General features: G+C 48.7%; 1 protein-coding gene across 3 annotated transcripts; it reads left to right on the top strand.

The window, feature by feature from the left end:
• Window positions 1-61: 61 nt before the first annotated feature.
• On the top strand, window positions 62-23,616 carry DPP9 (dipeptidyl peptidase 9). Of its 3 annotated transcripts, XM_090026908.1 has the most exons (23): window positions 90-195; window positions 706-795; window positions 3,052-3,114; window positions 3,475-3,543; window positions 5,074-5,327; window positions 8,935-9,047; window positions 10,068-10,241; window positions 10,477-10,645; window positions 10,767-10,880; window positions 11,144-11,272; window positions 11,776-11,837; window positions 12,339-12,439; window positions 14,199-14,376; window positions 15,201-15,366; window positions 15,485-15,564; window positions 17,164-17,316; window positions 17,600-17,735; window positions 18,509-18,654; window positions 18,977-19,123; window positions 19,212-19,364; window positions 20,785-20,927; window positions 21,503-21,614; window positions 22,247-23,616. In XM_090026908.1, the coding sequence occupies exons 5-23, from the start codon at window positions 5,105-5,107 to the stop codon at window positions 22,337-22,339; spliced, it is 2,592 nt and encodes an 863-aa protein (XP_089883034.1). In that variant the 5' UTR covers window positions 90-195; window positions 706-795; window positions 3,052-3,114; window positions 3,475-3,543; window positions 5,074-5,104; the 3' UTR covers window positions 22,340-23,616. The 3 variants fall into 3 exon arrangements, with proteins under 3 accessions (XP_089883033.1, XP_089883034.1, XP_089883035.1); XM_090026909.1 differs by lacking the exon at window positions 3,475-3,543; XM_090026907.1 differs by lacking the exons at window positions 3,052-3,114; window positions 3,475-3,543 and having other exon boundaries at window positions 62-195.
• The last annotated feature ends 116 nt before the right edge of the window (window positions 23,617-23,732 follow it).

Below are 23,732 nucleotides of genomic sequence, written 5' to 3' on the forward strand. Positions count from 1 at the left end.
AAGCTTTGGCCCCGCCCCTATTCCTCCGGCGCATGGCGAGGCTTCCGCTTCCGGGGGATGGGTCGCGCTGGGCAGGCCGTGGCCCCCCCTTCCTCCCCGCTTCCGGGGCTGCCGAGGCGCGGGCCATGGCGCTGGCGTGAGGCGCCGCCCTCTCCCCCCTCCCCCCCCAGCGGCCCGGGAGGACTCCGAGCCCGGGTGAGTGGGGGGCGTTGACAGCGCAGCTGCTGTAGGCCGGCGAGGTGGGGGAGAGACCCCGGCCCCGCGTCCCTGCATCCCGTCAGGGTCGGGAGCGGCTGAAATCCGGCCTGGAGTCCCGTCAGGGGGCTGCTGAGGGGAGGCAACGACCTTCCCCCGGGACCAGAGGGGCTGGTGTCCCCCCGCCACGGTGACACCGGCCAGGCCGTGGCCACCTTCGGTGGGGCTCCTGTCGGGTCACTTCCTCTTGGGCTCCGTCCTGCTGAGGATCTCGATTTTGGAGCATGACAGAGAGAGTTGAAAGTGAGGCTTTGGCAGGCGAGAAGGTCGCAACGTTACCGGTACAATCGGTCGAGTTCCACTTGGAAAGATTTTGGGGGCACAAACGTCCCACATCTATTTGCTGAATGGAAGGAAGCAAAGAGATCCCCAGAAAGCCCCCCGAGCGACAGGTGTAATGGAGGAGGGTCCCATGGGGCTGATCTGTTGCTTTTCTCTCTTCTCATCTAGTTTCCTGTCCCGTCCGAGGCTCGCTGAGTAGTTAATGCAGAAGATAAAGAGGGTGCGTCTGGAAAACGAGACTGCAGGAAGTTGGAGAAGGTAACTTTTCTGGTCTTCGGGATCTAGCAGGATGGACCCATCATTGGTTGACTGCTGGATATAAACGTCAGCCTGCTCATTGTGCCCATGGAGCCTTTGTCTAAATGTCCTTTTAGTGCCTGAAAGCTTGCAAAGATCAACCCTTTCCAGGTGGCAGGCTTTATGTGCTTCTGTTTATGCATGTACCCTTCCTTTTCCATAGTTTCATAGTTGGTAGGGTCGGAAGGGACCTGAGCAGGTCATCAAGTCCGACCCCCTGCCATGGCAGGAAAGAATACCCTGGCAAGGTGTTCATCCAGCCTTCTTTTAAAGACCCCCAGGGTAGGAGCCAGCACCACTTCTCTTGGAAATTGGTTCCAGATCCTAGCCACCCTGACTGTGAAGTAGCGCCTCCTGATATCTAGCTTAAATCTACCCTCTGCCAGCTTGTGACCGTTATTCCTAGTCACGCCTGGCCGTGCTCAGGGGAGCAGGGACTCTCCCAGTGCCTGTTGGTCCCCCCTGACTAGTTTGTAAATGGCCACTAGGTTCCCCCTCAGTCTTCTCTTGTGGAAGCTGAACAGGTTCAGGTCCCGCAGCCTCTCCTCGTAGGGACTACCCTGCTGCTCCCTGACCATGCGAGTGGCCCTCCTCTGGACCCTCTCCATGTTGTCCACATCCCTCCTGAAGTGTGGCGCCCGGACCTGGACGCAGTACTCCAACTGTTGCCTGATCAGTGCCACATAGAGGGGGAGGATCACCTCCTTGGACCTGCTTGAGATGCATCTGTGGATGCATGATAAGGTACGGTTGGCCTTCCTGACCGCATCCCCACACTGTCGGCCCATGTTCATCTTGGCATCAGTGATGACTCCAAGATCCTTTTCTGCCTCTGCACTGCCGAGAAGGGAGTTCCCCAACTTGTAGGTATGGTGCTGGTTCTTCCTCCCCAGGTGCAGTACCCTGCACTTGTCAGCCTTTCCCTTCTCTCTCTCTTCTGTAGCTTTATTACATTTTTTCCCACCCCTGACTTTGAAATGAGACTTGGATGTAAGCCTACAGCCAGGGCCGTTCCCAAGGGAGGGTGTGAATCAGGGCGACTGCCCCGGGTCCCCCAAGTGGCCATGGTGACTCCACACTGCCGCTGGCTTCATGTCCAGCCACTTGGCACCCCCCTTCGCCCCCTGCTGAATCTGCCACCAGCTTCCTTGCATCCAGGGGTGGGGCCCTACACAGGCTGATTTGTCCCAGGCCCTGCACCTTGCTCTGGTCATCTCTGCCTGCAGCCACCTTGCCTTGTCAGATCTGGCAGAATAAACGTGGCTGGCTGGTATGTTTGGAGACTCCCAAAGAAGATGTAAGTAGTGAGAGAGAATGGGTTGAGTAGCATAGTCAGAATGACTTGTCCCTCTGAGTCAGTACCGAGTCAGTCTCAGCACAATAAAGGACCTCCACAGTTTTACATCTGATGTTGCAAGGCACGCGAGTTGTATTGTGTAGCTGCCAACAGTTCCAGAGCTTGGTTTTTACCAGCAAATTGTTTAAGTCTGGTGTTTTGGCCAGACTCCAGTCCAGGTAGATTCATCCAAAAATTCCCACTGCTGTCCCAATTTATAGGAGTTATACTTCCCCCTCCTTTCCTAGAGCCATGTGCTTCATTTTGCCCCACCAAATGGCTGCATTTCATTGTTGACTCCATGATCCCTTCCTGTTTACTTCTTAGCCTAATCTTTGCGTAGATCTCAGACTCTTGGATGGACTGTGAGAATGTACAATAGCATCTTCTGGCCTCTTTGCCGTGACATGTGGAAATAATTAAAGAGTGACTGCTTTTATGTCTTGATGAGTATATTCTTGATGCAAAATGCACCAGCAGGACAAGATACCAGGACTCTCTTGTCCTCTCGTCTAATTGTTAGCACTAGCTTCCTGTGGGGTGGCTGGTTGCAAGGATGAGTTTTAGGGATGTGAATGAACTGTGTTCAAGTTAAGTCGCTGAAACCTGAGCTGGCCTTGAAAACTCCTCTTGTGCAGAGCAGAGTTGTTTGAATCCTACCATCACTGTCTTTGAAGGGGTTTTGCCAGCTGGGTGGGAAGAGCTGTCTTGTGGAATGTTATTAGTGTCCTGAAAACCCTTTTGATTTATCAGCTGAGCAGACTTGGCCCAAACTGTAGTGGGATCTGGGAAGAGGAGTGTAACTGCTATATTGCTGCATCTGCTTTTAAATCCTTGTGCTGTCCCCGCTGTGTTTCTGATAGGTGGCATTTTGTTTTCAGGCTTGGCTTTTTGTTCTGAAAGAGGCCAGGAGACTGACTCGAATTGCTCCTGCCACACCCAGGGTATGTGAAGCTGACAGACTTGAGGCTGTTGATATTATGCAAGGTTTATGGGGGAGAGTTTGTTAAAGCTTGATTCAGTGTTCTCCACTGTGGATTTACCTGAACTGCTTGTCATGCTCTCTTTGCAGGGTCCTGCACTTCATTTGTTTTCAAGCTCTGATTTTGTTGTTTTTCTGCTGGGTGGTTGGTATCAGGAGTGGGGGAGGGTTTTTTTTCCAGAGCTTCTTTGTAATGGTTTCACATCATATGTGCTCATAATGCAGTAGTCAGGGACTTGGGAAGCTGTTACGATATTTGTTGCCTTATATTCTGTCTGTCACCTACAAGGAAGCCCAGCTTATTTCAGGTATGTTTTTTCAGTGAGAAGAGTAATCTGGCCTGGTGGTCATGCAGAATCTACTACTTGGTGGATGACCACTGCAGTAGATGGTATGTTTTGCATGACTGCCTGTCTAATCTTAGGTTAGTCTCTTCAGAAGAGATTTGAGGAGGGATTTTACAGGCTTTCTTTTTCAGTCTTGCTTGACATCAAGAGGTTTTTGAGCAGGTGACAATTGAGCTATCACTGTGTTGGGTAGAGCAGAATTGATGATCCAGTCAAATGTGACGAAGGTACAAGTGAGAACATTCCTTTAGAAAGGATCCTGGAAAGTGGAAGATTGGTTCATAATACAGAAAGAACCAAAACAAATTCTTCTTTTGTTCTGGGGTTTGTTGTGTGTGTGTGTGGTTTCTGAATGAGAACTACCTGCAAATCCCCTTATTGAGAGAGAGTGTACAGACATTTTGTATGGAGCTGCATTGTATTTTTTAGGATTTGGTGTCTGTTTTGTACTAGTGTAACACTCAAGTGTGGCAGTTGCTTTGTGGAATCTGTTCTCTGTCAGGATGCTGCCAAATCTCTGTAAGCAGCAGGCTGCATTCATTTGTGAAAGAAACGTGTGGCTTGGAACAGACTTTCATTTCAGTCAGGGTTGTTTAGAACCCAATCTTTCTTCTATTCTCCATGAAACTTACTCCTAGAAAGTTTTCTACCCTTATGCCAACATGTGAATAACTAAGAAGGGCTAAGAAGGGAGATGTGGGGCTGGTGTTGGAGTGGTGTATGGCCATGTCATTTGGGGAATGAATCTGTCCCTTGGAAGAAGTCTGGCAAGTCAGCTTGCTCTTAGGCTATCTGGTTCTGCTCACTGGACCTCAGTAAAGTTTGGAGGTTCCTCCTCACTGAGCCTCCTCTGGCACACAGTCTCCAGCCATGCTTGGTGTAAGGTTGATCACGCCCTCCTTTATAAGCAAAGGCTTGACAATGCAGATCTCGAAGTTCCTAATGACTAGAGGAGCAGGGCTGGGTTTTATCTAAAGTGATAACTGCTTCTTTGGAAACCGGTGGACTGGTTGTGCTGCATTGTGCAGACTGTGCCGAGAGTCTGCAATGCCTGCTGTTTCTTCATCCTGCAGCCCAGTCAGTTGCTCTTTTACGCTCCTGTTTTGACAGCTGTCCCACTTCACTTCTGATTACAAGAGCACTGCAAGGAAGCCAAGCATTATGCCTCATTCGGGTCAGGATTAGGACTTAAGTTTTGTATGCTCAGGTCAGATGTTGTAGTCTCTATATCTGTACATCAAATTTGACATGATCTGTCCCAATGATATGGCTAGAATATATTTCAGTTCAGTCAAACTGAGTAAACATTTGCTGCAGCAGGTGTTCTCCTGCCCTGATTGTTTTTTAAGCAGTGATTTGTTTCTGGAGGAAGTCCTGGAGTTGAGTCTTGCCTGTGTGTGGGAGATGGATTACTCGTTTTCACGTGGCCCTGTTTAGTATGTGACTACAGAAGTAATTTTAAGAGCCAAAGATTCTCAAGGGGCACATGGCCTTTGCAATTAGTTGGCCCCTGTAAGTAGATGGAGTGTGCTGCATCCCTTCCAGCTAATGATCTCCCCTGCTTTTTTCCTCAGTTTCTTGAGCAGTTCCGAAGGGGAAGAGAGGATGACTGCAGTGGATGCACTGTCGGACAGTACCGAAGTTGTTGAGATGGAGGATGTGCCTTCCCAGTTCCAGGTGCAGAAGCATTCGTGGGATGGCCTGCGTGACATTATTCATGGCAGCAGGAAGTATTCGGGCATGATTGTGAACAAGGCTCCCCATGATTTCCAGTTTGTCCGGAAAACTGAAGAATCCAGCCCACATTCTCATCGGCTGTATTACCTAGGTAAGTCTGGCTTCAGCTATCCCTCTGTCTTGTTCAGTCTGGTTTCATGTTGCTCAGTATTTGTGTGTCTATCACCCAGATAATTGTGGCTGGCCAGTCCCCTTCTTTGTCCTGGAGGAGCTTGGCTCTAAGAGGGGGTGATGGTCTTGGGTTTAGAGTACTTGACTGGGACTCAGTGCATCTAGAAGTAGTTTCTAGCTCTGCTGTGAACTTCCTGTCCAGAGCTGGACAAGCATTTCAGTTCCTCATACTTACTCTCACCTACATTTTCTCTGTCTATTTTGACTGGAAGCTGTTCAAGTCAGGGACTTCCTTATTTATTTATGCCCAATGCTTGGCATAAGAGAGTTCTACTCTGGCCCTCTGTGTGCTGCTGTAATATACATAATCATAAGATCCTTCCCTTCATCTTTTAGGTGGACATGGCTCGGTCATGAGTCATGGCTATGGGGTGTTTGATTGACTGTCCAGTTGACTTTTCAGATTGCAAAAAACACTGAAACGATTGGGAGCAAACTCCATGCATTTCACTGATTTGAGGAAGTGATATCAGTTTATTTCACAGAAACAGTAAATTGTTTTTCTCGCTGCTTCATGAGGTGGAAGGCATTGACATTGTGGGTGTGTTTCAGAGATGAGGCAATTGTAAAGTGCTTTTAGGAGGAGAATGAATCTGTTAAATAAGACTAAGGTATTAATAGTATTTTCCACTGAACTCTCTCTTGTTTTCGAAGATTTGGGAGAAGGTAGATCTTTGAGCTACACCAGTCTAGAGTTGCAGCTAATTTAGCAACAGTTAAATACAGTGGGTAGACTTTTAGAAAGGCTGGATAATGTTATGGTCAGTAACGTGTGCTCTATGCAGCCGGCTGTGCTGTCTTGCAATGATGCCACTTCTCTTTCAAGCATTGGGTGTTAGCCACTGCTGCCAGCATGATACTGGGTTTGATGGAAGAGTAGTCTGATCTCTCATGGCAGCTCAAGTGAACTGGTTTATTGTAGTCCCCAGCAAATTTTCATTGAGAAATACTAACAGAGCAGGCACCCTGCAAACAAAATTGAATAGATGTGTTAGAACAACAGATGGATTCCTTGTGGGAAGTGAAAACCACAAGGGCTTCCTTTTGTCCAGACATCAACACCGAATTGGCTTTGAGACCCCTGTGGTACTGGTGAAAGTGATGAAAGTTAGACACTTATCTAGATGACTGGCTTACAAGTTGTATTTGGTGTTAGCATTTTCCCATGGTGTGAACAATTTGCAGTCCATCTTCCTGTTGGAATCCAGCTGGGGCCCTGCAGTGAAATGACTGTGACAGTTCAAGTAGTTGGGCTTAGATGACGTAGTGCTGAACTTTGACATTTAACATTCGTTGTTCCTCAAGAAGTTTATGGAGCACAAGAGCATGTTGGATTGTTGGCCAGTTATTAATATGATGGCAAAATCTCTTATCTTTTTGAAGCCTTCTCACAGCACAGGATAAAAGCTTCTTACTTTCACAGCCTTAATGAGCAGGTGTTAAATTGACCACTTTATTACTGAATAAGGTATCATTAGAAAGCTTGGTTCTGGGCTACACAGCAGCATAACTATGGGTGGGCAAGAAGTGCACCTGGGCACCAAGTTAGGAGGGGCACTAGAATTGCCCCCCATCCCCTCAGAGTCTGCACCCTGTCCAAAACAATCCCCAGTTGCTGCTGCTTTAAAAGCAGCAAAGTCAGGGTGGGCACAGCATGCAGTGGCAGCAGCAGCTCAGCCAGGGACTTTTATGAGTTCCCAGCACGGGTTAGACTTGGTCTTGAACCTGTGCGTGCCCCACAGCCACTCTCCATCAGAGCTTGCTCCTGGCACCAGCTCGGCTTGTTATGTCTCTGAGGCTACAAGGTGTCACTACTGATAGGCTTAAAGGGAGTCTATAAGTATTGTCCCCAGTCTGGCATAAGTGTTGCTTTAAGATTTAGCATGGATTTTGATGTGCATACGCTGAGGAGGGGAAGAGTACATTTCTGCTGTTTTTTCTTTGGACACATTTGTTATCAGAGCTGAGCAGTTCTATACATCACAGAAGGACCAAAGCTCGGGTTCTCAGATTTGTAGGCAGTTCTTTTGCAACTATCAATGATAGATAGTGCAGAGTCATCCTAGATGCTGCTAATGCAGTATAAGAACTTTAAGGGCACCTGGAGATTCACATGTTACTGCAGTCCCAGCCATTTAAAATGCATCTGTAGTCATATCTTGGTGTTCCTAACTACAGCCAGCTTGGACATCTTATATCATTCCCGAGGAAGGTCCCTGTAGGCTCTCATGTTGTGTCATGGCAGATGCTGCTTATATTAAACACCACATGCTCAGCACTTCAGTGTTTCTGTGTCTCTGAGGACTGTGTGCTCGCGTGTTGCTCTGCTTCTCGGGTGCTTATTAATATTTCAATTTTCATTTCGCTAAAGCGAGTGCAGCACCAGGTTAACAGGCTCAGAGGCTGCAGTAATCCTTTCCTGTGTAGAACAGCTGCAGCATTGGCAGTAGCAGGGCAGGTGTCCCTCCCTGTTGTCCTGGGACAATATTGAGTCTTGATTGTAATAAGTTCCCATCTGGAAGGGTGCAAGGCAAATTTGTTGGCTCAGTGACACCACTGACGGAGCCAGCCCCAGGGCTAATGTTGCTGCTGGCATCTGGGCCAGCTCTGGTAACTTGTTTGACCTTGGCTGCTCACTGTGGTGGCTCTGCACCTTTTTGTGAAGTAGCTGACGAGGCAGCATGGCTGGCACCACAGGTGCCACTCCAAAGAGGTCAAGGACTGATTGACATGGTTGTGTGCATAAGTTGTCCCTCCTCTTTTAGATTGAGGAGCAGGAGGCCCCAACTGCTATTACCCAGGCTGTGCCTCTGCCCACACAAGAGCCGGAAGGCATTATATCCCAATCGCAGACTGGCAGGGTTTGTTTGAACAGCCTGTTCTTTTAGCAAGACATTGTCATGCTGAGGAATGTTTGGAGGGTTCCACCCACTGAGTTGCATAGGTAAGGGCAGAAGCTCTCCAGAGAGAGTTCATCTAGAGAAATGGTTCTCAACCTTTTCAGACTCGAGGCCTCCATCAGAAAATGCCAGCTCTTCCACTCTTTTCTGTCTACAGAAAAAGAACAGAATAGTTCTTCTGTTGCAAAGAACACAAAAAGTCCAAAACAAGTTAGAATGTTTCTGACGCTGTGGGTTCCTATTTGAGATCTCTGGGTTTATTGTGTGAATCGTGTTGGCACACCTACCTGCTTATGTTGTGTGGTAACTCATGGCATCCTTGAAAGGATGTCAAGGCACCCAGTTGAGAACCACTGAGCTAAGGTGTGAGCTGAGCAGCAAGTAAAGAAGCAGCCAAGGTGAACCAATACCTTGCCGAAGAAAGCTTTGCTTAATAAAGCTAAAGCGTTTTGGGTACTACCTAGTGAGTGGATTGTGGGGAGCAGGTTGGAAAAGGTGCCTGATTAATATCACCCAAAACATCTGGTTCTAAGTAGTTAATAAAATGGCCTTAATTATTACCTGTCTTGGGCACACCTAGCTCTGGTGAAATGCCCACAGTGAACTGTTTTTTTGTTCTTCCAACAGGGATGCCATATGGTAGCCGGGAGAATTCCCTCCTCTACTCAGAGATTCCCAAAAAGGTACGGAAGGAGGCCCTGCTGCTCTTGTCATGGAAACAGATGCTGGATCACTTTCAGGTGAGAGGAGATGGAGGAGGTTCTGTGCCATGGTAGTCCTTGTGGAGGATGCCGGCTGATAGTCTGACACCGAAGAGACAGCTAATATGGTGTGTACCGCTCTTTTCAACTGTTGGAGTGCAGCAGCCTGGTTGTACCACACCAAGCAGAATGGGAGCAGGTGTATCAACTATAATATGGGATAGTGTTGGTCTGCCAGCCGTGGATCAGCTGGTGGTATCAGAATATGTTTGCCTGTACTCAGTGTTCTACCTCCAGTTAAGATGGGATGACAGATTGTCGCTCTGGGTTTCTTGCCTAGGCTCCCTACTTGGCCTCCCTCCCTCCCACTCCATTTGAATGTCTGTATTTAATAACTGCCTTTATAACAGGGATGCAGTAGGGCTCCAAGTGCTAGCTCTGTTGTATGCTTCCATTGCCAGTTTGTTTCAAGTAATTCATTCAGGAAGGGAAACACATGGTTGCCTGGTACTGGGCTGTAATTTATAGTGAGAGGGTGTTGGGGGGTGGCAGGGCCTGGTAGGAGGGGGTCACATTGGTCTTGCTTTCCTCTTTCCAAGGGTTCTGTTAAGCAGATTTAAGGGGCTTAGAATCATATATGGATCTCTGAGTGCCCTGGAAGCGAATGCAAGATTCCTGAAATAGTGATCATTTGCAGTGTCTGACATGGAAACTCTTTGTGAGAGGATGTAGGTGGTGTTAGGTTAATTGACTGCACCTGGTTTGCATAAATAGAGTAAGTGGCAGCTGTCTTGTGCTTAAGGTGGAAATGCCACTCAGTCTGTATATCCAAGCCTTTGGCTTTGATCTAGAAGAAAGCATTGTCTGGGAGAGGGGGGTGTATGGTCTTTAGAGTCCCACCTGTGTTTAAACATCAGTGGTCTGAGTTGCATTATAGGCTTGTTGGCTGCATTTAGCTGATGGGTCACGTTTCAGCCACTCATGGATTAGCCCATCTCATTAATAAAGCATTGCTGCCCCTTCAGACCTGCAAATTCTCTTTCTTTCATTCACTATCAGGCAACCCCTCACCACGGGATGTACTCTAGGGAAGAGGAACTGCTGAGGGAGCGCAAGCGTCTTGGGGTCTTTGGAATCACTTCATATGACTTCCACAGCGAGAGTGGCCTTTTCCTCTTTCAGGCCAGCAACAGCCTCTTTCACTGTCGAGATGGGGGCAAGAATGGCTTCATGGTGAGTCTGCTAACAACTGGGCATGGTTTGAGAGATGGCAGGCCAGCACAATGTTCTTATGGTGAATGATCACATGGTGGATACCTCTTGGGTTGGGTCCTGCCTCTGGCTTCCCATTGAGGCACGCTTTTGAGCCCTGGTTCCATCATGGGTCGGCTGGAACCATCTCTTGGGCCTTTGTTCAGCTCAGAGTTGAAAGCAGAGCTAGTACATAGCACGTGCCTTCTTATCACAGGTGTCTCCTATGAAGCCACTGGAGATCAAGACCCAATGCTCGGGACCTCGAATGGACCCCAAGATCTGCCCTGCTGACCCTGCCTTCTTTTCTTTCATCAATAACAATGACCTGTGGGTAGCGAATATTGAGACTGGAGAGGAGAGACGGATGACATACTGCCATAAAGGTACTCAGAGTTCCCTCTAACCATCAAGAGACGAGTCCTTTCTTCTTGCAAGATTCTGATCAGGAAGCTTTACTCCTGCATTGCTCTTCCTGATTCAACCCCAATTTTTCTCCCTTTACAGGCTTATCCAATGTTCTAGATGATCCCAAGTCAGCAGGAGTAGCCACATTTGTCATCCAGGAGGAGTTTGATCGTTTCACAGGCTACTGGTGGTGCCCCACAGGTTCGGTAGAAGGTCAGTGTTCCCTCTTAGCCTTAGAGAGATTAAACTGTGTCAGTAACTTACTGATTGCTTTTGAAGATCTGAGTTCCAGGTCATTTGCTTAGAGCTTATGAGCTGTAAACTAGTAGAATTTTCATGTGAATACTTACCAGAAGTTGCAGGGCTTTAAGGGAAGTGTGTGTGGAGAATTGCTAGACCTACTACAGTAGTGCTCCGTCCTAGTGAAGAAAGGCAGTTGAGGATGTTAATGGCAAACCTACTGTGTCTGTTTCTAGGCTCAGAAGATTTAAAAACGCTGCGGATCTTGTATGAGGAAGTAGATGAGTCGGAGGTGGAGATAATTCATGTTCCTTCTCCTGCTCTGGAAGAGAGAAAAACAGACTCCTATCGATATCCCAGGACAGGTGAATGGGGTGCTGCAGAGCATCTGATGTTACTTCCAGCTTCTGTAGGCCAAAGCCGCAGCATCTGTCCTATCAGCTTTGCATTATTAATTTAGATGCTTACCAGGATATGAGAGAATCTCATAAATATTAAGGGCGATCTCAGTCTTTGAATGCACAGCTCACTGCAGAAAGAAATGGCCAAATCTGTCTTAACAAAGGGGACTATGGTTGAGTGGGAAGCTGTCCCTTCGGGCATAGCCCTGAATACACAGGGAATTTATATCTGCTTTGACAAGAAATGACTGTGCACACACCTGCCTGCACAGGCAGATATACTTCTCCATGCATTCACAACAGAAATCTCGGCATAGCCATTCACTAGATGTACATTCATGCACAGCTAGCAGCATTGAACTTTTCTCTTGTTATCTAAAAAATGTCTGTTGTGCAAGCTAGGGGGGGTGCCCAGATTGCTTGTCTTATCTGATCGTGGCATTCTCTCCTTGCTGCTTCCCTTCCAGGCAGCAAAAACCCCAAGATAACACTAAAGCTGGCAGAATTTCAAACAGACAGTCAGGGGAAGGTAAGTCATCTCTAGTCTCTGGAGAAGGAGGTTCAGGGGCGTAGCACGTGAAGGGTGACTGCTGCTGAAGCTGGGCAGATTGTGCAGTTGCTGTTGGCACTTTGAAAGCAAAAGACAAAAGTCTTTGTGCCTGACACCCCTCTCACTGCTCTTTCTATTGATCTTTTGATCAAGGAACATGAATTACTTTACCATACTGGGAAGATGTTATTCACCTCTTGGAGAAGTGAGGAGCAGGGCTTTGAGTGGGTGAACAGCACAGCAAGGGTAGAACCCAGATGCAGTCCTATGCTTGCATCCCCTGGGAGTGGATGCCAAAGCCATTATACTACAAGGGTCTCAAGATACCCGCCTTGTTCTCTTCCCACCACAGAAGTAAAGCCCCGCGTCTGCAGTCCTGGTTCACTGATGCTGTTAGGCACTGCCTGCCACTTCCCCTGTTCCACCAAACTTCAGAGTAAAGTGGAACTTGCTGGTTTTATGTTCTTTCTTTTCTTGCAGATTGTATGTGCTCAGGACAAGGAGCTGGTGCAGCCCTTTGCCACGTTATTCCCTTCTGTGGAGTACATTGCACGTGCTGGATGGACCAGGGATGGCAAATAGTACGTAGGCTTTTTTTTTACCAGGAGAACCCCACTATCCATCCAGTTAATTGATCTGTTGCAGCCATTTAATTTACTTTACAGTTTACTGTTATGGGCCAGGCTTAAACCCACAAAAACCATAAGTCTCTGTGGTGCTTGACTCACTAAGATAATCCTATTATCTTAGTCTATATTATAACTGACCAAATGGCAAAGAGAGTGGTGAACTTTGAGTTTTAAACCAAAACTGTGGCACTGTACACAATGTATGTCAAGTGTGCAATCCCAGAGAATTCATTTTTAATCCTGTTACCAGAGCAGTTGAGTATAGATACGTAGACAAAATTGTTGTGGTAAGAAATCGGGATAACTGTAAGCAGTTATATCACAGTACACTGTAATGCTTTGTCTTGTCTGTGGTGTATTTGGTGTTGGTCATGGTTGGAGGAAATTGAAAAACTCCTGTAATATACCCTGCCTTCTGTGCAGTTCTGTACAGAGAGAGGGTTTCTTTGGGAGCCTCTGTAGGTACTCTGTTTAGACCCGTGGGTTATCTTGGCAAAGCCATAACAGCTGGCTGTTAAGGATCAATGCATGAATCCTATTGTGGGAATTCTTAGCTTTTGGATAGATGGTGGGGGGAGCCTCTTCTGTTGGGGAATGCTAATTTTCCCGGAGAGTGCTTGGAGGATTTAGCAACACAACTCACTGCTTTTTCTTGACAGCATATCCCAGTTTTGAAATTCAGGAAAACACTTAAGACCTCAGGAAGGAAAGGGTTGATTTATCTGCAAACAAGGACTGTGCAGTTTTCACTTGCCTTTCCCTGAACGCTCCAGCAAACATGGATGCTTCTACTTCCTGTGCTGGCTTATTTAAGTTTCAGGTAGTTACAGGACCCAAAAGAACATCTAAAAATAACTTTTCATGTGGTTCCAGTCATTTCAGAATAGCTGGACTTTCATAAATTTTGATTCAAAGGTTAACTTAGATTTTGGCTGTTTCAGTCCGGATCATGTTTGTTATGGCTAGTTAACAATATCTGTTTTTAGAAGATTTGATTTCTGTGACCAATCGGTAACTGGAGTGTGAGGCTGCACTTTCCTCTGGCCCATTCTTTATCTTTGATTACTGCTCTCAGTGCCTTGGTGCTTGGTTTATATCACCTTATGCAAAGCCCCAAGATGCCTTTCAGGTGGTACATGGTGCTTGCACAAGGGCTCTGCTGGGCTAGTGGGGGGGTATTAATTCATGAAGCCCATGATGTGGTCATTATGGTATAGGGGGGTTGTTCCTTCAGGCAGGTGGTATCATTTCTACCATGTAAAATCTCTGCTGCTGCATATTTAGCCCTAAGTGTATCCAAGTCAAGCAGCAATCAACATGCCTCCCTGCAAGCCAGGAGGGCTGCAGTAGAGCTCCACTTTGGAGAGTCTCCCTTGCAAGAGCTGTGGTGTAGATGAAAGTAACTCCTTCTGTTTGCTCACTGCAGACTGCTGACTGTTTTGTTTTTTGGGGTTTTTTTTGCTTCAAGACCTTGTTGTATTAGAAACACCACTTCCTTTTCCAAGGAGAAGAACACTGTCACGACCAGTTAAATGACATCTTGCTGATTGTGCTTCCTTGTAAACGGACACACTCGCAGGTCTGGCAGGCGGCTCGCCTGCATGTTCTTTGCTTTGGAAGCCTTCTTCCTGCCTTCCAGTGGAGGGAAGGAGAGAGTGTTAGTTCTGTGGGGGCAGACTGTTTCACCTTTACTCACTCCTTCCTCTCACAGTGCCTGGGCCATGTTCCTAGATCGTCCTCAGCAGCGGCTCCAGCTAGTCCTCCTGCCTCCAGCGCTGTTCATCCCAGTACCAGAAAACGAGGAGCAGCGCACTGAATTTGCCAAAGCTGTGCCAGAAAATGTCCAACCCTTTGTGATATATGAAGAAACCACTGATGTGTGGATAAATGTAAGGGTGTAGGGCTGGGCCTAGTAGAGGCAAGCCTTCCAAGTTCCTCCCCATCTTCTTCAGTATGTGGGGCATGCGTCCAGCTCTGCTGCCCTTGCCCAGACTGGTTACCCTATCAGACTGATGGTGTGTCCATGCCCTTTGAAAATCTTTTCAGGTGTAAGACATTAGGTAGCCCACAAAGCCAACAATGTAGCAGTGAAGGACTTCCTCTGTTGCCAGTTCTAGTTTAGATAAGAAGAGACTGAAAGTTGCCATTTCTCCATGGGTTGGTAGCCACAGTGAAATGAGCTAGTGGGTCTGTTCCTTAACTGACACATCTCCATCCCTGGTTTCATTTGACATGGTACTAATGAACTTCTTGATGGGAGTCTTGGCAGAGAAACCAAGGATGGAGTAAGCTCTGGGGGATGAACCATCCTTAACCTTAGACTTGGTTTGTTGCTCAGGATTTGGGGAGCTCATCAGTATGATGGAGGCCATGAGTAGTGTTAAAACAATGTCTGTTGTGGCATAAACAGGGTTGTAGGCCCCAGGGCTGTCAGCATGCTCAGCTCATCTGAGCTTTTGAATGGCTTGTCAGGCCCATGTTGTGCTAGGACACTACTTTTCCACCTGCACCCATTCACAGTGGTGCCAGGCTGGGTTGTGGGCTTGTATGGTATCTTGAGGGGCTTACCTTGCCACATGGGCATAGGGTTGTCCTCTGGTGACAATGGAAAGCCAAGGTCAGCCTTTCTCTACTGTGTTTTTATTTCCCTTCCTGTCTGAAGCTGCATGGCCATGCCTCTTTGCTCACAGTGTCCTTTTCTGTTGTCTGGTAGGTTCATGACATCTTTTATCCTTTTATCCAACCGGAGGGAGAGGAGGAGGAGCTGGTTTTTATCCGAGCCAATGAGTGCAAGACAGGCTTCTGTCACTTGTACAGAGTCATGGTCCTTCTAAAGCAGGGCAGCTACGATTGGACCCAGCCATACGTCCACAACGAAGGTTGGAGCAAACCTCCCTGTGTGGTTGTCTCATTTCAGAATGTTCCCTCTCCTCTTTGAATTGTTCTCTCAGAAATTAGCTAGATAAGGCTCTCATTCTTGCCCTTCCTCCTTGCTAGATGACTTCAAATGCCCTATCAAAGAGGAGATCGCCCTGACCAGTGGGGAGTGGGAGGTCTTGGCACGACATGGCTCAAAGGTACAGGTTATTCTTGCATTCTCTTGCCGTGCTCTGGTTTTACACTTGCTGCCCGCAAACCTGGCTTGCTCCTGTTGTTCCAGACGCCTGGGACCAGCTAGAACTACTTAAGCTTCATTTTGTTTCTAGCTTTTTTTTTTTATTGCTGCCTTTGCTTTCCCCAGGAGCGCTGTAGCCTGGCATACAGCAAGCTGATTGTCTTTTTAATCAGGCGCCTTATTGCTCTTTCTGGGAAACCACGTGAATGAGTCCGACCATAAAACGGTACTAGAGGCTGAGATCCAACAGTAACAAATAGGCATTCTCTGAAAAGCTCAGGCTTGCCACTGGGTCGCAGCATTTTAACCCCAGGGTGCATTTGGGAATTAGGAATGTGCACTGGTGCTTGGAATGATCTGTTATCATCCAGCTGATCCCTCTGCAGAGCTCTTAGGAGGAGTTTGGCTGGCGAGCTTGATGTAATTGTGTTGGGAGGGGGTGGTAGCTGTTCCTAGCACAGTAGCCAAATAGGAGTTTTAAAGCCCTACTACTAGCTAGTCAAAGCCCATTCTGTTTTGCTTTAGGCTCAGGGCTACTTAATATCTAATCTTTGTGCATCCCAGACTGTTTCAATGAACAGAAGCCTTGTCTGTTCAGTCCCATTTAATCTGGATTGTCATTCCACTCTCTCTTTGAGGGCATCTAGTTTCACACATACAATTACTGCTGCCTTTCCTCACTCCACAGTTAACCTTCTGTCCCTCCCCAGGTGAATTCTTACAGTTCAGGCTGTTCTTTTTGGCCAGAGCATTGCCCTTTACACGTTACAGCTGAAATCATGCTAGCAGCAATTATTTCAATTTCATTTGTTGCCCTGCAGGGTTCTGTCACAGTGTTCTTGACCAATTTAACTGGCTAGTCCCACGTGTCCCGTCCCCCCCCCCCTTCCTCCCCCTCCATAAAGAGTTGTGTTATCCAAATTGTCCTGTAGGTTCCAACCAGGCTGGGCTTGGAATAGCTTTCAATGTGTAGAAACCACTTTGGACGGAAAACAGTTTTGCTAACCTCTGCTAAAACTATATTTAAAATGGATGTTTAATGCAGTTTTGGCCTCTCCGCTGCTGAGCCAGGTAGCTTTTAGAAACTGCTTTGTCTGGAGCTTTGGTTCAGCAGAGCGCAGGTGTAGAAATGGCTGTAACGGGAACAGTCAGTCAGTTCTATCCCACCTATGAAGTTTGTAGGTTGCTGGAAAGAAACCTGTGCATCCTTGCTACCAGGGCAGCCATGCAGAAACATTGCTGGAAGCTCCTTCTCTTAAAAACATGGTTTTGAATATCCTTTTTCCTGGCTTCATGCTCTTTTAGCTTGTGAACATAGCGAGGCACCTAGAGAGCTGGCTGTCTTCTCCTCTGGCATTCCTCTAAGCTGGTCTCCATCCAGCCCTGCACAAGCGTTGTGTGCATGTCCACAGGCCCGGGGCACCAATCATTAATGCAACGAGCATTGTTCTGCTATGGTCTATTTTATGGAGGCTGGCTTTTGCCTGATGCGTCAGTTTAAGTCAGGGAGGGAAGAGCAAGCTGTCACCTTTTGATTCCGAGTCCTCTGTCTTCTGTGCAGATCTGGGTGAATGAGGCAACAAAGCTGGTGTATTTCCAAGGCACAAAAGATACCCCCTTGGAGCACCATCTCTATGTGGTCGGCTATGAGTCTCCGAGCGAAATCGTACGGCTCACCACTCTAGGCTTCTCTCACAGCTGCTCAATGAGCCAGGTGAGTTTGCCTCAACCCTGTAATAACACGTGGACTGCATGTGACAACCATGCAGCCCATGCTTAGTTTGTAACGGGAGCAAACTGATTCCTGCCCAGGCTTTCCTGAGGAGACTTCATAGGCACTATCAGCCAGTGCCAGCGTTCCTTGCAAATGCCTTGCTCTGTAGTTCCTGCTCTAACAGAGTAGCGTGATGGTACAGAAGGCAGTCCTGTTGTGGGGAGTGGGGGCGTGAGTAATTCGTCTTAGGAATGCAGGAGAATGATCGTCTTCTCTCCCACAGAACTTTGACATGTTCATCAGCCACTACAGCAGTGTCAGCACCCCGCCCTGTGTGCACGTTTACAAGATGAGTGGCCCCGATGAGGACCCACTTCACAAGCAGCCCAAGTTCTGGGCCAGCATGATGGAGGCAGCCAGTACGTCTCCTTTCACTCCTTCCCCCCACCCCCCTAATGCTCTGTCTAGGCAGGAGGGCAGTGCTGATGCAAACTGGAGAGGTGGAAGGGAGCCAGGCAAGGGCATTGGCTGGGAAGTGAATCTTCCTACCCACTGTTTGCCTCCGGGAGTAGATCTCTTTACTGGATAGCTCTGTACAGGAAGGGGTGTGGTATTGCTGGGGCCCAGGGGGACCTAATGCACTTCTTATGCTAGTTCCTTGCTCTCTGAGCAAGAGAAATTGTATGAGGATGCCAGATTAACCATGCCTGCATGGTTTAGTAGATGTTTCTTCACAGAGGTGGTCTAGGGAAAGGCAGATGGATGGGGATTTAACGCCTCTTGCACTCAAGGAATGTGCGTAGCTTCTGCCACTTTGTGTAGCCGTGATTCTGCAGACTTTGAAGGAGTATTTTTGGTTCCCAGCAGCTGCTGCATCCTGCTGGGAAGGCTTCTTCCTTCCACTTGCCTGCCAGGATCACACAGGATTGTGTGCACAGTTGGTGGCATTTGTCATTGGTGGTCTCTGCAGGCTGGTGAAACCCATTGCCATGTGTGGGCTGGGCCAGGTATCTCTTGGTGAGACAGACCCTAAGCTTCTTTTTGATAGGGTGTGACCGACATCTTGGAAAAGGACATGGGCTCAACCGCAGGTTAAGAGGCATGTAGGATACAAGTTAAACCCATTGGCTCAGGTAGGATGATGAGCCTATTGTCTTAAACCTGTAGCTAGTGTCTGGACTGCTCTTCACAGGCTGCCCTCCAGACTACATGCCTCCAGAAATCTTTCATTTCCGGACCCAGTCAGACATTGAGCTCTACGGGATGGTCTACAAACCTCATGACGTCCAACCGGGAAAGAAGCATCCTACAGTCTTGTTCGTGTATGGAGGTCCTCAGGTAATAACCCGACCCAGCACTTTCCATCTCTTTCTTGAGCTCCTTTCTTGCTTCTCTCCCATGTAAGGGAATTCTCCAGAGCTGCCTGGGAATTTGCCCTCTGATTAGAATTGGGAGTTGCAGATGATTTCACCTGCCCAGTCCAGTTGCTATGAGCCAAATAACTTTCTTTGCTAGTGGCTGTAGCCTAGCTCAGGCCTTGATAAACTCTGAGGGGTGGCGTAGAGCCTCATACACCAAGTAGTGACTGTTGACCCCTTGCAAAGATGGGGAGAAGATTTCAGAGGGCTGCTCACGTGATTTGTCTTTTCTCCTACTCTAGGTGCAATTAGTGAATAATTCCTTCAAAGGTATCAAGTACCTGCGGCTCAACACACTAGCATCCCTAGGCTATGCTGTGGTGGTAATCGATGGGAGGGGCTCCTGTCAGCGAGGACTCAAGTTTGAAGGGGCCCTTAAAAACCAAATGGTAACTCTGTTTACTGCATTATCTCTCCTCCTACAGTGGCCTCCCCCCTGTCACTCAGAAAATAAGCTGACTTGAGCTCTTCTTCCAGGGCCAGGTGGAGATTGAGGACCAGGTTGAAGGTTTACATTATGTAGCAGAGAAATACGGATTCGTTGACTTGACTCGGGTGGCCATCCACGGCTGGTCATACGGGGGCTTCCTCTCTCTCATGGGCCTTATCTGCAAGCCCAGTGTGTTCAAGGTGAGTGTGGCTGGGGAAGAATGGCATGCCAAGTGCCTCTGATGTTTAGGAGTGATGTTATGGGATGACAAGCTCCAAGTGCTCCATGCCTGTAGCTGGCTTTTCCTATTTGCTGCCCTTGGATCTGGGCTACAGAGAAATGTGAAAGTTGCCCCCTTGGCTCAGGCATTGGCTGGTTTGATGGAACAGCTGCCTAGAATCAAGCAGGTTGTCAACATTGCACTTTTGCATTTAGCATCTGTTTGAGACCAGATTTGGGCTGGGACCCTGAGCTAGTGGGCTGTGAGCACCATCTGGAAGGAACAGCAGAGTTCTGAGCCAGCAGTGGAAAGCAACGTACAGGTGAAGTCGCTATCAAGTTCTCTGGCTGCTGGTTACAGAGCACTGGCTTGTCCTGTGAGAGAGTGGCTGCCTTGGACCACAGCTTCTGTACAGGAAGGAGCACGGAGAATGGGGGATGTGCCCCAACCGTTCCTGCCCCTGACTCCTGGCTGAGAGTTGGCCTGGTGCATTTTGGCTGGGGAGAATGCCCCCTGGCAGGGGATGGGCTGTCATCAGCCTCAGTCCTGGAAAAGGACACGCCAAATGCACCTTCCCTGGGTTAGAGCTGCAGCCCTGTCACCATCCCGTCCTCTGCCTCCAGGCTCCAGCTGCATGGGTGGGTGGACTGAGACCGGCTGCTGCTTTAGGGGATACGCTGCCTCACTGGCCCCTGCACTGCTGTGAATCGCATTACGGGGCTTTCGAGCCAGTAAAACCCACACAGCGTTAGAGGGTACGGTGCTTTCTCAGGCAACAATAAACTTTCTGAACAGATTCCCTGGTGCTTTCCCTAATAAAACCAGTCTCTGGTCAAGTTCCATCTGGGACCCTTACGTTTTCCCACAACTGAATTTCCCCAGTGGTTTCAGCAGTCCCTTTTGCTTCCTCAGCAACTGTTCTACTCCATAGGTGGCTGCTCCTTGGCAACAGATAAAGCAATTCCTATAAATATCCCCTAATTAACCTTTGCTCAGATTGTGTGTGCCTGTTGGGGCCAGTGTTCCCTCCACCTGGAAGGCACCTGACATAATGCGGGGGGTCAAAGTCTAGTGCTTGTGTAGCCCTTTGAGATTTGTGGGCCTGAAGAAGTGCTATTGCTGAATAGCTCTTCAGAGCAGAAGGGGTCCTTGTGCTCACTTAGACTGGTTTGTAGAACAGGCTGGAGTTTTCCCAGTGATGCCTGTAGCTCCTGGTTAAGGCAGCACCAGAGGGTGGTGCAGCACTGACTTCAGCTGCAGGAGCTGGGCTGCTCTGGAATGAGGAAGCACATGTTTACAGCTGTGGGTCTCTGACCTCCCCAGGAAGGATAAGGCAGTGTATTATAGCGCTGGGTCATTGAAACCCTCTCTCTGCCCCCTGCTCCGTATTTGTCTGCCAGATTGCCATAGCAGGTGCCCCCGTCACAGTCTGGATGGCGTATGACACCGGGTACACAGAACGGTACATGGATGTCCCAGAGAACAACCAGCAGGGTTACGAAGCCGGCTCTGTGGCACTGCATGTAGAAAAACTCCCCAATGAGTAAGTACCATGCAACGGGGTATTTGCTGCTGACTGCTGAGGGCTTGCTGTTTCTGATAAGCTTGCAGTAATCCCTCTTACCTTGGGTGCTCGTCCTTATCTCCTAAAGCTGACCTCTATCCGCAGGTCATCAGCTGGCATTGGCCTGTGTGCACCTGGCCAGAGCAGAGCACATCTAACTGTCACTTGACTTTCTTCTGGGCTCAGCTGCTTCAAGGGAAGAGGAGCAGGGGGAAGCTGGGGTAGATTAGATAAAACCAGCTGGCTGGGGAAAGTCAGTTCACTGGCAGAAGCTTTAAGAAGATTGCTGTGGAGAGTGCTGAAACTTTGGGTGATCTTCTGCCCTAATTCACACTGTTTGACACTGCTGTCTGTGGTGGGCAAGGGCAGGGTGCTGTGACCCAGCTTGCTTCAGCTAAGGTGAGCCTGAGGTCAGCAATGCCATGCCCTGGGGTGGCGGAGGAGGACCTGTTTCCCTCCCACGTAGCTAGGTGCTGATGTGCTGGCTGGTGGCTCTGCTCAGGTCTCTGGCCAGGCTTTGCCCTCAGACTCATTCTCTCTCACCCCATCTCCAGGCCAAACCGCTTGCTGATCCTCCATGGGTTTCTGGATGAAAATGTGCACTTTTTTCATACCAACTTCCTGGTCTCCCAGCTAATCCGGGCTGGAAAACCTTATCAGCTGCAGGTAAGAGGAACTGGAGTGAGGTCGGATGGTCCCTGTGCACCAGGAGGCAGTGGAATACCTTCTTCCTCCTCCTTTCTTCAAAGGGAAGTAGTATAAGAGCTCCCATGTCTGGAGAAGCAGAGGTGATTCCAGCCTAGCTTAATTTCAGCCAACTGCACAAATGTGACCAGAAGGTGGCACTCGATTGCTGCTCTACTGCTTTGCAGAACAGCGACAGTATACAAGTCTTTCCCACACAGTATTTCGCCCCTGCTGCCTGCCTTCTCCCCTTGCACTCTACGGTTATCAGTTGACTTGCCCAGGTGACCTCAAGCCATTTGGTGGCCTGCTCTGACATTTGACTAGCAGAAGACAGGGTGATATACTCCTTATAGATTAACTAAATAAGATCTGTTGAGAGAGCACAAGCTCTTGTGGGCTACAGCTCACTTCACCAGATGCTGTGAAAGGATGTGTTGACTAGCAGACATGTTGACATGTGCAGGGGGTGCCAGAGCGGATATATTGCATAGAACTCATTGGCTCCCCTAAAATGCATTCAGCCATATGGGGCCAGAGGCAAGTCCATGGGAGGAGCTATGGGCGTGACGCAGCCATTCCCAGCTAATGGCCATCTCTTTGCTTCCATGTAGATCTACCCCAACGAGAGACACAGTATTCGGTGCCCCGAGTCGGGCGAGCACTATGAAATCACGCTGCTGCACTTTCTACAAGAATACCTCTGAGAGCACGGGCCTCTGCAAACCGCTGGACACTGACAGCTCACCTCTGCCCCTGCTGCCACCTCCTCCTTCCCTCGACCGCCTTTGAAGCCAGAGCACAAGTTGCTGGGGGGCTACCCTGACCAAGGGCCGGGGGAAATACCGCTCCTGTTTCCTCTGGACAGTGTTGCCTTCCTACGCTTCCTAAGCTAGAGCTCTGCCTCTGCTCAGCTGCTCACCTTGACTCTGCCCTGGCTGTTAATGCTTTGTTTTGCTGCTACTCCCTCTCTGCTGGGAACCAGTGACAGGGGTCCAGCTCCAGAGGCTGAGGTGCATGTGCATCTCTCGCTCGCTCTCTCTCCTGTCTCCTTCCACTGCACCTCAGCAGGCCCCATGCTCTTACCTGCGAGAAGTCAGAGCCTGCATTGGAAATGGAAGAGCTGAATCGGCATGCTGCCTTAAGCCAGGAGGTCAAGAGAGGGAGAGGAGCAGCCGCCCTGAGTCCCACAGGAGTCGATTGCTGCTGCTGTTGCTTTGGAACGTGCAAAGGCTGGAGCCTGGGCAGCTCCGCAGAAGCATGTGACATGAGGCTTCCTTTTTTCCTTTGTTTTCCTTTTTCTTTTTAGTTTTTTTAAGTTAATTTTGCAGAGCAGAGGGGGGAAAGCAGCTGGGTTGGCGACAGTGTCCTCAGCCCCCTTACCCCAACTTGCTGCTCACGGGCAAACTGTGCCAACAGGTAGCATGGTAGCAGCTGGCTACACCCCAACTGGCATTCGCCTTCCCAGAAACTGCAGTAGCATCTGGGTTTTGCAACATGAGATGGATATTTATGCAAATATTCCCTCCTTCCCTCCCCACTCTGCCCCTCTCTTTGCTGTGTCCTACCCCCAGTGCACCCTTCCTCACCACCCTCTTGCCCCCAATGCCCTGAGCTTTCGGACATGCACTGAAATTGGCTGCGCTTCAGTTCTCTGCGGGTCAGTGACTGGTCTCCTCGCCCATCTACTTGGCAAACACTCGCTCTCTTCTGGTTTTTATTTACCTGGTCACCATGAACTGCAGTTTGGGGGTGGGGGGGGGGCGTAGACACTTGCACCTCAGGGGAGCACCCACCCTTCTGCCCCCAAAGCCAAGGGTTTGTCAGGGGCAAAAATGAACAAGAGCAACCCACCCAAATGAACCACATCAACTTGCCCCGAGTATTTTAAGTGCGTATTATGAAAAGAAAATATTTTTATGGATTCTTATTCTTTTATAATTGAGTGTAAGATGTAGCGACTCATTAAAATATTGGAAACGGATGCCATGGCACTTGCATTGGTCTCCAGGGTCGCTGCGGTCACTCGCAGGGTTGGTGGCACAGCAGGCGATTCTTTCTTGTTGGGTGTTGACAACTACGTTATGCTTTTAATATTCC

The sequence above is a fragment of the Crocodylus siamensis genome, chromosome 14 (assembly GCF_052110815.1).
Source record: "Crocodylus siamensis isolate JL-2025a chromosome 14, ASM5211081v1, whole genome shotgun sequence".
Taxonomy (NCBI): domain Eukaryota; kingdom Metazoa; phylum Chordata; order Crocodylia; family Crocodylidae; genus Crocodylus; species Crocodylus siamensis.

Excerpts from the sequence above, each read along its gene's own strand:
- DPP9 (XM_090026907.1), top strand. The coding sequence starts at position 740 with ATGCAGAAGATAAAGAGGGTGCGTCTGGAAAACGAGACTGCAGGAAGT. Across the intron at positions 15,565-17,163 it reads TGGCACGACATGGCTCAAAG|ATCTGGGTGAATGAGGCAAC; the intron begins GTACAGGTTATT and ends TCTTCTGTGCAG. Across the intron at positions 20,928-21,502 it reads GTAGAAAAACTCCCCAATGA|GCCAAACCGCTTGCTGATCC; the intron begins GTAAGTACCATG and ends CCCCATCTCCAG.